The sequence below is a fragment of the Megalops cyprinoides genome, chromosome 7, assembly GCF_013368585.1.
Source record: "Megalops cyprinoides isolate fMegCyp1 chromosome 7, fMegCyp1.pri, whole genome shotgun sequence".
NCBI classification, from domain to species: domain Eukaryota; kingdom Metazoa; phylum Chordata; class Actinopteri; order Elopiformes; family Megalopidae; genus Megalops; species Megalops cyprinoides.
In genome coordinates this window covers 9,383,198-9,396,102 of record NC_050589.1, presented here as the reverse complement: position 1 = coordinate 9,396,102, position 12,905 = coordinate 9,383,198, and the positions used below count along the sequence as shown (strand labels likewise).

Genomic DNA, 12,905 nt, shown 5'->3' with positions numbered 1-12,905 from the left:
TTAATTCCTGCAGCACCTCGTGGCTAATTAGAAGCATGAGTCAAATGCCAGACTAAAAAGGCAGGCCTTCATTTGGGTTTTAACAGGGATTTAAACATTTACAGAGTCTGATCCTCTACTTAACCCTGACTGCTTCCAAATTAATGGAACCATGGTAGCTGAAAGACTGAAAACCAACAGTCCTTAGGCAGTTTGATTATCAGTTGTCACGTAGCTGGATGGTTATCAGTCAAGTGCCCTGTTTAAAAGGGAAATGAGTTGGAGCATGTGATAGAATGAAATTCAACATGTGAATTGTGGCTACGTCATATGGCTTCATGTATCAGGAAAAGAATTCCTACAGACAGTTCAGAAGCAATGAGTGTAACTTGGGCAAAATTGGGGGGGGGGGGGGGGGGGGGACTCTTAAAGTTTAGAGCAGAAAGCTGTAGGGTACTAAAACATGTTGACATGCCACCACATAACAAAAACCAACAGGAGACTGTACAAGAACTTTGTAATCAAATTTTAATGTGGGATAAATAATAACCTGACAAAATCTCATGTTTTCTCACTATTTCAATGCAACAAGTGGAACTCAGATACATTTAACATGGGCAGTGGACCAAAAAGCATCACTTCAGTTTTTCTGGGCTTCACCATGAGGAAAGTGGAGGAAGTTGGGATCAGTCTGTCTTTATAATTGCAGCATAAGAGTCACCTGAGATGTACTCTGTTATGATTATAGGCATGTGACATGGCACCTGACTGAATTTCATAAGAATAGTACCATTGAACTGATTTTATGGTCACATCACAAAGACATATCCTTTTAACCACCTCTTTTTTATTTTTACTTCTTTCACACACACGGCAGGGGTGATGTCATTCATCTCCCCATATTTCATTATGACTGCATAATACTTGCCATGGGATAGACATTAATACTCAAGATACTTTAAATACTTTGTAACAGAGAGATTAGACTTCAAGTAAAGTGCATGCAAAAGAACATACATAATATTTAAGGTGGTGGGAATGGACTTTGTAGAAATCAATAGTTTGAAATTACATTATTGCCATTTAGCAGATGGTCTTATCTAGAGCAACTTACATCAGGTTACAGTTGTGTTTTTTTTTTTTACATCCGTTATCCATTTATACAGCTGGATATTTACTGAGGCAATTGTGGGTTAAGTATCTTTCCCAAGGGTACAACAGCAGTGCCCCAGTGTGGAAATGAACCAGCAACCTCACAAGTCCTGCTCCTTAAGCAGTATGCCACAGTTATAATATTAATTAGAACTAAAAGGACTAACATATATTTAGACGATATAAAAGCATAATATAATATCTCTTACTGTTATGAAAGCAATATCGTCAATGCAGGATGCACTGCTATTAGACGTCTTATTATGCATAACATAAAAGATAGAGCAACAATCTTTTAGAGGTCCCCTCCAAAAATGTATGCAGTGCATTGACGATATGATTAAAATTCAATTGTTTTCGTCATCAAAATCTCCAAACCATCGAATTTCATTAGTCTGTAACAGTTGAGTAAAACAACTAAACGGGATCATTTCGATTGGTTGATATTATTGCTTTTCCCCCCAACTTCCTGTTTATCGAACGACGAAGCAATAATCCACCACAAAGATTTTCTGAAGTAACAAGATACACAAATATACACGCGTATACCTTGACATTTCGGTTGCCCCCATTTTAAGAGACAAACTCTGTACTACCGGAACTTCTTTTCTAGCTTCAATATGAAGTTATTTACGGAACTCCTTTTAGTAAGGTAGAGGGCACGTAATAGCACGTTATCTCCAATCTGCCTCTGTCAGTCATCTTTGTCACGAAACTCTGACTGCGATTGGCTGGTGTAGCTTGTCGGTCTACCGGCGTGAAGGATTCCGGATGTGCCTCCCTGCTGTTCGAAAGGGTTTTATTTTTCTTTTCATTGCAGTGACACAAATGCCTCCTCAGGTCAGCCATCTGTATGCATTTGTGTTTTAAATTAAAATGATCAGGCATTTCTAAGTGTTGAAATTAGCTATCTCATACTTTATTTTCCTGGTTATTTATCCAGTCAACTAGGTAGCTACCCGTCTGTCTATCTTGCTGCAAGGTAATTCAAATAGCTAGCTAACTCGCTAGCTAAATTACTGGCTAACTATTGGGGAGCTAGATTGCTGCAAGCTGCTAGCTAGTCTAGCTATCTAGCCATCTAGCTATCTAGCTAAAGGCTTGTCATTCAGATAGTTATCGACTAGATGAAACAGCTAATCTTGTTCTTCGCTGTTTTGAGCTCTTCGCTAATTGCTAACTAGCGTTTACAGTACTTTTTGAAGTATCAATGTTAAAACTTGGCTTTCGTAGCTAGTCCCTTGGTAAATCGTTAGCTAATATTGCTAGCAAAAATGCTAATCCCAGTAACTGAACGATGATACCAACCGTCATTTTAGATGGCTAGTTAACGTTAGTAGCACTAGGTAAACGCATGACAGGAGAAAGACTCAGCTACCTAATCTAATACGTTGCAGTTGCTATTTCCCTATAGCTCATTGGTACTTGATATTTCACTAAAAAGTTATTTTTGAACAAATTAGTTTGCTAGACCTTAGTAAATAAAGTTGTCTTAGTGACCTAAGGTTGCTAGTTTATCTAACTGGAGAGTGGCGTTAATCGTAGTTTTGTTGGCTAGCGTAGTGCCAGATAGGCAGGGAGCCAGGTAGCCGAGTTGGCAAAGTTGATTTCTAGCTAATCACACACTGCTAGCTAACGAGGTCAATAAAGCTAGTTGTCAGCATACCGTATTTAGCAGCAGCTAATTACCTAGCTCAAGAACTGCCATGTGTTTCGTGTAGTGAGACGTGGATAAGTGTGTTTTTCTTAGATACCCTTACCGAGTTGGCAAGTCACCTGATTGCATAGTTTGCTGGTTCTGTCACATGCTAAAACTAATCCTATATCATTGAGCTAGTTGCAGGCGAACTGCCTAACTAGTTAGCCAGCTTGGTTAGGTAAATTGCTTGACACGTCGTTAGCTAGCAAGCTAGCAGTCATTAACAGTCATCAGCTACCTGGGTAACTTTTCGTAGGCCGCCTTATCCTCTACGTGGGTTTATCTTCTTAGGCAGCTTGCTAGCTGTATTGATGCACTGTGAAAGTGAATGTGAACATGACGTTAATTAGTTAACTGGCCATCTACTCACTAAACTGTGCTCTCTGGTTGCAAAAAAAATATTTACATCAAGGCTCAACAGCCTATTTGTTATTGCCATGTAGAATTTTATGTGTGTTGTAAAAAGTCAGTTTTCCTTTTTTGTTGTTGCTCTACACTTTAGCTGTATACTTGGGTCTGTATTTGCACAGCAGCTTTGGAAGAGCTGTAGATGCACCGACATAGGTTTTTGAAGATGATTTGTGTTTTGTTTCAGAAACTAACTCTTTTAGTTTATTGTCCAGAAGGATTATATTTGAACTAGAACAAAAGCATTGCACACCACGCTTGTTAAAATGGACATGTAGAAACGTGCTCTAAATGGCTATTCAGTTTTCACAGTTTTAAACAGGCATCCTTCCGGTTTAACGAAGCGTTTTATCTCCACAAATGACTTGCTGACTCGCATGAAACCTCTGTTTCTCCTTATCTGTGTGATCATTTTCGATGTGTTAATGCAGCATCTAGGATGTTGAGATGGAGAAGGAGCATCAAGAGATTGAGCAGCCAAAGGCGATGAAGTGCTGTGACCTGCCGTCACACTGCGACGCTAACCAGACAGGTAACAATCTCACACCATCCCCTGCATGATCCACGGTCTGACCCTGCCCTGTGTTGCTAAATGTTCTTACTCCCTGTTATGATACTGTATTAAGTGTACTTTGAGCTGGTATGATTGACCTTGCATTGTTGGTAAACGTTGACTAATCCACTCCTCTGTCAAATAGAAACCGTCAAAATCTGTGATTTTAAGCAATGCTTCTTTCTTTGTATGGGCTTAGCGTAGGTGTTGTTTTTTGAAATGGTTCACCTAGAACGGATATATGGCAATAGGCAGGTAGAAATGATCTTCAGCCCTTTATTTGTCATCAAACCTTTTGACATTTTTCCTCATTCTAGTGAATGAATTTAAAGGTATGTCTGAAAGCTTCAATTATTAGATAACACTACTTGTAAAGCAGTGTCTGAACCTTGTACTGCCAGACTGCTCTTTTGTGTTTACAACTGGTAAAATAACCTCAAATAAGTTTTATATTTAAAATGGCACTTGTGAATGAAAGGTTATTTTTTATGTCTTATTTCACCTTTTACCCATTGAACAAGAATAACAAATGGAAGTGCCCCATGAAGGTATTCTTGAAAAATTTGTCCAAAATGATTCTTAATACTTGAATTTCCAGTGATTTTCAGGAATTGAATATTTTCCCACTGTATTTTGAGCTAGGCTGGTTATCAATAGCGTTTTGCAGTGGTCTACAATGGTGCATACTTCAATTAGTTTGTATGTATCTGTAAATCTTCAGCTGTAGACAACATCTGAGACCCACCAAGAAATGTGTTTTCAACACAATGAAAAGCCAGGGTCCTTAAAGGCAAAGGTTTCTTTGTAATATGAGCTAGTGTAAGTATGATTAGTAATGGCTTTCTGACCGCTGTGTAAATTCCAGGATCCGTTGAGGTTCCCATCACCATTTCTCAAGATAACCCTGATGCGGACGAGCAGGACTGTGGTATAGAAGATCCATTTCCCTGCAAAGGAGACGATGCTGCCATTACCTCCACAAATGGACCCTCGGAGCCTCAAGGGGGAGAAGGAGAGGGGGCGCCGGCGTCGGCTCTCAGCGACGGGACGGCGGGGGAAGTGGATGAGCTGAGCAAACCGGAAGGCGGCGGCGCTGCCGACGAAGACGATCCCCCCGAGAACATCTCGGACTCGGCCTCAACTGACAACACCCTGGAGGACTCGAACGAGTTCATGGTGACTGTGCTGGCCAGGGGAGGCCTGGAGGACCAGGCCGACGGGACGCCCTCGGCGCTGTCGGAGGCGGGCGGCCCGGCGCAGGGCCCCGCCCCCTCCCACCGGGACGAGGACGTGACGGCGGAGAGCTGGCGCCGGCACCGGAAGCACGTCTTCGTGCTGAGCGAGGCCGGCAAGCCCATCTACTCCCGCTACGGCAATGAGGAGGCGCTGTCCTCCACCATGGGCGTCATGATGGCCCTGGTGTCCTTCGTTCAGAGTGGGGACAACACCATCCGCTCCATCTACTCAGGTGAGCACAGCAAGGGCCGATTCTGTTGGTGGCCAGCCCTTCGGTAACAGTGTGTTCCTATAACGTCCTCCTCAGTGAACTGGAGGAAAGTTATTCACAAGAATGATTTCTGGAAAGAAAATAAGAAAATATATTGGAGCATGTCATATGAAATGCTGGAACCCATTTGAATGGGAACAGTCGGTGGGTTCTTTATTGTGCTTTTTTGTTGTTGTGGAAATGTCACTGTTTAGCGTGGGAGTCTGCTCCCTGCGCTTCTTCTCAGAGATAGAATCTGCCCATCTCTACACACTACTGACTACATTCTCATTTATATGAATTGAACTACCGATTTAGATATTAGGTCATCATCCCTCTGTATTTACACCAAAGGCAAAATTGTGGGAAACTGTAAAACCTAGATTTTGAGCTAACTTTTGGTCTGTTTCCTGTTTATTGTGGTGTATCATTGCAACACTGAACAGTACAGTCATGATGTAGGCCAGCAAACTGCACAGGCATCTTAAAACATTGGGGTTAACAGGTGGCTGCTAAGCTAAGACGTGAATGTGAATCACATCATTAGGTTGCAGTATAGAATAACAGGTCTGCTCTACAGGAGGGAAATTATGTAAAACCTTTTCTCGAGAGGCGCCCTGAATAAAAATAGAGATCAGAGAAAATGAAAGTGGAAAAAGTCTTGTGGCCTGATGTTATGAAGATTGCTATGCTATGGCACATCATGACAGGGTTTAATTTTTGTGATTTTCTTCAGTGACTTTAATTAGAGGTTTGCTTGGGAGTTTTGGAAGCAGAGCAGCAGGAAGTTCATTAATGTAGTTTGATTGGTTAGATTTCACCTGTAGAGAATGCACATTAGGTATTAGACATTAGATGCAGCTCCAGTAAGTAAGTAACCAGGCATGGCTGGATGGTCTGTGTGCATTTTGCTCAAGCATGGCCTCCTTCTGCTGTTTAAATTGCTGAAGTGCTGTGTCTCATGATTTCAACCCTGGAGCCAATAGGAATATGTTAGCAGCTGAATGCTGGTACCTGTTCTCGTCTCTGTCTCTACTCCTGATCCAAAAACGTACAGTACTTTTTGCTGTGTGATTCGATATACGTCAGCCTGCCTTATTTGCTCAGCATAAAATCAAATATCATGATGTTTAATTTTTGCCAAATCAGAAAATGACAAAATGTTTTGTGGCCCTAAGAACATGCTGCCAAATCAAATGACCACATGACTCAGATTAAAAGTGGCTGGAATGTAATATACATTTTTTTCCCCCAAAAATCAAATCATATTAGTGTAATTTTTGCTTGCTTTACTCATTCTGCCTGTTAGTCTTGAATGCTGTTTGCATTTATGTAACCATTTGAACTGTTTCTTAATAATAGTACCACCACGTGACCCCACTGTTAGGTTAGAGACAGCAGAAGAGCGAGCAGGGCAGTATGGTTTTGTGATGATTTTGTATCGTGAGCTCCATTTTGTGAAACGTATCGTATCACGTGCTGAGTATATCATCTCATGCTTATTATCTGCATATGTGTGGCTTCAGTCATTTACCAGCCCATGGGATTAATTGTGTGTTCCTGCTCCCATTACTGCAGATGAGCACACCGTGGTGTTTGTGCAGCAGGGCCCCCTGGTGCTGGTGTCGGTGTCCTGTAGCCGGCAGTCAGAGCAGCAGCTGCGCAGCGAGCTGCTCTACGTCTACCGCCAGATCGTCAGCATGCTCACCCAGGCCAGCATCACCCGCATCTTCGAGCGCAAGAAGAACTACGACCTGCGGCGGCTGCTGGCGGGCTCTGAGAAGATCCTGGACGGCCTGCTCAACCTGGTGGACTCGGACCCCAGCTTCCTGCTCTCGGCCGTCCATTGCCTGCCCCTGGCCTCCTCCCTCAGAGACTCCCTCAGCCAGATCCTGCAGAAGGCCATCACGCCCAACCTGGTCTTCTCAATCCTCATCGCCAAGAACCAGCTGCTCACCATCGTCCAGGAGAAGACGGTGATCGAGGACGCCCGGCTGGAGCCAGCCGACCTGCACCTCCTCCTCAACCTCATCGGCGCCTCCTCCGCCTTCCAGGCCGGCGAGATCTGGACCCCCATCTGCCTGCCGCTCTTCAACCCGGACTGTTACTTCTATGCCTACATCTCCTACCTGGACCCGCCGGAGTGCACAGTCTGTTTGCTCCTGCTCTCCACGGACAAGGAGGCCTTCTACGCAGTGGCAGAGTGCAAGCGCAAGATCGACGAGGGCATGCGGACTCAGAACGCCCTGCGCTCCATCGCCAGGGCCCAGTCGTACAGCGCCAGCCAGGTGGGCGTCTCCGACCTGAGGCACTTCATGTACAAGCCCTTCGACGTGCCGGACAACCACCGACAGCTCACCCAGTTCACCAGGTGCGTAAGCTTGGGAGAAGGCCGCGCGTTTGCATGCTGCCTAACCTAGTGTCACTCTTGCCGTGTAGGCACCGGGCTGCACAACCACCAAAGTTTCATTTCTGTTTTCCTGCCGTTCTTTTTAATGTTTTTTGTGAACCTTGTCGGTTATCACGTGGGCAGCTCGACAACACAACTGCTGCTGTAACGGAGGATTTCACGTCACAGATCTTGTAAAGAATGCCACTGAATTCTCTTATAGACAGCAACAGACCGTATGATAAGGCTAAAAGGGACCAAATTTTGTCCCAAAGCTAAAACGCACAAGGTCTGTTCTGGTATTTGACCAAACAGATAGTGAAAGTCTTAGTTGTAGCACAAAAAATGCTGCTCATTTTTACTGTTTGTTTTGAACACTTTTTCTCCTGTTGATTATGTAAGTGACAACTGTAAAGAACTGGTATTTTGCAGAAGCTTCCAGCTTTAGCCTGTACATAGGCCTGTACATAGGTAATACAAAGGCAGACAACATGCCTTTAGCCCAGTTACCGCTGCGCACTGATACACTGTGAGCATATTGTGCATTTATTTGCAGTTTACAGGCTGGCTGTGCCTTTGCACGGTGAGAAATTGACCAAAAGTGTGAAGATTTCTTGTTGTAATTAAATGAATTATGGATGCTAAGAATGAGTAATGTTGCTGTTTTGTTTCAGAAGAGCTCCTACAAGAGGGATAGGTAGTTTGGATTATTTATTGCATGTCTTGATGGGGATTTGGGACTAATTAAGAAATTAATTAGTCCCAGATTTGGGACTAATTAAACTAATTAAGTTTGAGAAAGTGACAGTAGTGGTTGAACCCCAGTGGTGTGGAAAAGGACAGCTCTTAACTTTTGGTGTTTCTTTTCCCAAGCTAATTTGTCACCACACGAAGGGTTTTTCCAGCCTCTCCCAGGTGTTACGTGTCAAGGGTCAGACTGTCTTAAATAATAGTTAAACTTTTGCCATGAAGGAAATATAAGTAATGTGTGTCTTTGCAGTAATTGAGATTGTCTGAGAAGAAGGCCTGCCTCTGTGAAACAGTTTCGGAACTGAAGGACAGGCAGTTTCTTCTGGGTAACTCAGTAAGATGTTTTTGCTCAGACAGTTATGCTTAATCATGTTGACTATTGGAAAGTACATGTTGTACTAAACACGTAGTCTCTTGAATTACTGATGCTTTTTGGTGGAAAAACATGCCTTTGTGTTCAGCTGATTCACATTCGATTGAGGTTAAGTGACGTTATTTTTCCTCACACAATTGCTGTTATTGTGTTTCGTAGATCAGAGATGTCAGATGAAGAGGCGTGCTTATGCCTATTTGTCTCTTAAAAATATAAACTCAATTTTTAACCGCTTCGTAGTTATTAGTTAATGACTTGTTAATGACTTGCTTAAATAATCGTATGTAGTACAGTGAGAGACGGTATGATGCCCCCCAAAAGTGAAAGCAAATAAGGAGCCGAGGGAGAGTGGCTAGGCCAGCACCATTTTATACCGAGTATGGGTAGCTGGGTGGGTCAGAGGAGTAATAGGAACCGCATGATGTCAGAGATGAGACTGCCGTGAAAGTCTCAAAGCCTCTTTGTTCTGCTGTGTGTCTATTAAAAGTGCTCTGAATAAAGTAAAGCTCCTTATCGAGTGACAGTAGAGTGAGCTGAGACGACTCCAGTAATGCTTCATCTCATGCGTTTCACTCTTCAGTCTCCTCAGTGTCGTAAACGTGTCACTCAGCTCAGAAATACGCAGTCGCTGAAAGGCGTTGTGCCTGCCAGAGGTGGCTCTGGTGTTATGCAGGGTATGGACCTGTGTTGGGCGTGTGTGTGGGTCACTGTGGTAAGCACTGCCTCTATTTCAGCCCGGAGATGGAGGCCCCGTACAGCAGCGAGGAGGAGAGGATGAGGCTGCTGGACCTCTACCGCTACCTGCACAGCCGCATCCACAGCTCCTCGCGGCCCCTCAAACTCATCTACCACGTGGCTGAGAGGGAGACGCTGCTGGCCTGGGTACGAACCTCACGTCCACCTCACTGTGCAGAGATCAGTTATGAAACCGGTGTCAGCTGTGGTGTTCAGGAAATGGGGGGCAGCATTGTGGTGTAGTGGTGAGGAGCAGGGCTTGCAACACAAAGGTTCCCAGACACTGCTGTTTTACCCTTCAGCAAGGTATTTAACCTGAATTGGTTCAGTAAATATCAAGCTGCATAAATCAATGATATGAATGCTATGCAAGCTGGTCTGGATGAGAGTGTCTGCTAAGCAAATAGTGTAATGCATGCCATATAAAACCACATCACTTCACTTCATAAAATGTTTAGATTGAGGTTTTTAAAAACATACACTTCCAGCTCAGCTGCTTCAGTGTTTGAGAAAGCCAAACAGAGTGAATAACTGGCATCTGGTAATGTGTGATCCAGCTGAAAACTACTAGTGTATCCTTTCCCCCCCCCGCCTTTCCAGGTCACCAGTAAATTTGAGCTGTACACGTGCTTCAGCCCCCTTGTGACGAAGGCCTCCGCCATTAATGCTATAACCAAGTTGTTACGGTGGATTAAGAAGGAGGAGGACCGCCTCTTCATCCGGAATCCTCCGAAGTACTCCACCACCCCCAACCCCAGCAAGAGCTCCCGGGGGAGCAAGGGCGGCTCTGACAGACAGGACACCACCGATAACGGCTTCCTGTCCCTCCTATAGCACCTCTGCTTTCTGACCCCCCCCCCCCTCAACACACACTCACCAGCCACTGTCACAGGCCAAAACCCTGCAGTGTTGGGTTTGATTTCATTAGCCGACGAGTAGTCTTTTTCACCACATGATGTTTAAAGTATTGACACAAGGTACCTCCCTTTCATCAGTGGGAATTCGCGTCACACGCTTCCATCTGTTGGGGAAATCATGGCATGGGCTGGGGCTGTACATGTGCTACCTGCTGGGTGGAAGGAAGATTCCATTGAGTGTGTAAGGTAGAATTGTCGAGGAATGGCTTCTGACTTCTGGAAATGTTGAATATGACAAGTGTTCAGGTTTGTTTTGATATGATTTTATTAAATTGCACTACCGTTCACGTGTGGTTTCACTTTCAGCAACCTGGTGAATCCATGGAATACCATAGAATTCTTATAAATGCTTTAAGAATCTTGCTAAGAATATTATGTACCATATCAATGTCAGAAAAGGAACATTTTTATGGGAACACCCATGTCTTATTTTTGATTGCGAAGATACGCTAAATATGTTTTTCTAGACATATCTACACTAGAAACCATTGCTCATGACTTGCAACCACGTGTTGATGTAGGATCTCTAATTTGGTGTTTCTTTTCGTAAGCAGAGATTTGTATAAATTTACAGTTCACATTTTCAGTGTTCTGAGAAAATGTGTGGTGTACATATGTGGTGCTTATTTTTTTTTAATTGGTGATAGTAGGGAAGTCATTACCAAACCCACATTTTGATTGTCACGTCTCGACTAAACTGGAATTCAAATTTTCTAATACTAAAATGTCAGTCTACTTCATGTATCAAATCTTGTCTTAAATTTCCTCCTTCTGCAGTGCAGAAAATTTCAGTCTTCAATTTGTAATACTGTTGGGGGGTATGTTTATACCTACAGTTGAAATACCTATGTGTGTGTGATACATTGGTCTCATTCTCATCTCGGAGTAAGCTGCTTTCAAAACCACCCTGACAGTGAATCAGACCTCAGCATCCTGCCTCGCGTAACTTAAAAAGAAACACTTTTATGTTGTAGGAAACAATGTGTGTTTTTGGTTTTGTTTTTTGCTCATGGAGTTCTGTGGGGTGTTATGTTGAGTATGCATCATTCTTGCTGCAACCAAGAGGAAATGTCATGTTAAATTAATAATGGATTGACAGTTGCACCTGTGAATTGGGTAAAACTTGTGTTGAACAAATTCAGTTTGAGAAAATTCATGTTACAAGAGCCGTGTGCTGGTTTTAAGGAGTAGCTGTACTCTTTCAGTGCTTTGCCATGCGTTTGCAGGCCATTCCCTGAGTAGATGCTGTACGTTTTTTAGGTGATTTTCCCAAATTATTCTGGCTTCTTTTCAACCTCTCTGAATAACCTGAGACCCAAATGTCACTTTTCACTTGTGTTCAGACTAGGACAATCCAGGGAGTAGCCTGCTTGAAACTTTTTAAGACTTCATGGTGAATGTGTGGAGAATGACTACTGAAATAAATCTCCCGTGTTCCCCTGCAAACTGCCCTGGCCTCTTATGTTTGTTCTACTGTCGCCTTGAGAGATTGAATTACATGTTTGCCAGACACTGTTTGTAGCCTGTTTTTGTTCTAGGTTGAGTTCCACATAGCTTTATCTTTATTGTACCATGTAAGAATATATAGAACATATTAAGGGTTTTACACTTAATAATTTAACTTATGTGAATTTGAGAGTTAACCGCTGCCAAAAAAGTTTCAGTGAACTCCCTTCCCTGACTGTATCTAAACACTTGATCTTAAGCAGCGATGGCCAGCCTGACCCAGAAGAATGGACAGGATTGATTAGAATTATTGTCAAAGGACCACAGCCAAAATGCTTTCAGGTTTGTGTTACCTGGTTTGTTTATTAGACTGAGAACTGTCTGTGGTCTTACTGTGAAACAATGTATTCCTTTTTATATGAACTGATTTATCTTATACCTGACTTTGGGCGGGTATTTGTCACGTTGGATTTAAAAGGTACCACTCAGGGTTGGGTCATTATCTGGCCCTGGATCACTCTCAGAATGTGTAATATGTATTCTTTTTCTTTTACGGATGTTGTATCCAAGGCATCTGTATTACTGGTAAATTTCAGACTATGCACACCACTAGCACAGAAAAGCCACGTGTACACAGTGTGTGATGACTCACAGGGAAGTGCAAATACCGATATTTAATACAGTATCTGGCGGGAAAATATCTGGAATATTAGTAGTCCCATGGGTAGTACTGGTTCCTACACCGTCAAGAGAATTCTTGCAGCATTACTATAAAGGTAATTCATTCATATACACATGTGAATATAAAAGCATTTGGGTCATATGGCAACTTGTATTTACTCATTTCCCTGTGTCACCCAGGCCAGCTATGTACTGTACATCTGCTTTTGAACATTTTGTCTTATAATGTATCTGGTTGCTGCTGTTATCCACAGCCTCAGACAATGCCTTCACCTTGTGTTGTATCTCTGCTCTTTTCCGGTATGAAACTGTGTCATTGGCTGTACCACAAACAAGC

The 12,905-nt window shown here is 43.1% G+C and overlaps 1 protein-coding gene across 2 annotated transcripts; it reads left to right on the top strand.

Moving 5' to 3' along the window:
- The first annotated feature begins 1,894 nt into the window (after positions 1-1,894).
- mon1ba (MON1 secretory trafficking family member Ba) lies at positions 1,895-11,879 on the top strand. 2 transcript variants are annotated; one of them, XM_036533260.1, is made up of 6 exons: positions 1,895-1,971; positions 3,670-3,770; positions 4,657-5,259; positions 6,856-7,648; positions 9,524-9,671; positions 10,125-11,879. In XM_036533260.1, exons 2-6 carry the CDS (start codon positions 3,686-3,688, stop codon positions 10,356-10,358), a joined length of 1,863 nt encoding a protein of 620 aa, XP_036389153.1. In that variant the 5' UTR covers positions 1,895-1,971; positions 3,670-3,685; the 3' UTR covers positions 10,359-11,879. The 2 variants fall into 2 exon arrangements, with proteins under 2 accessions (XP_036389153.1, XP_036389152.1); XM_036533259.1 differs by having other exon boundaries at positions 1,895-2,113.
- Positions 11,880-12,905: the final 1,026 nt, after the last annotated feature.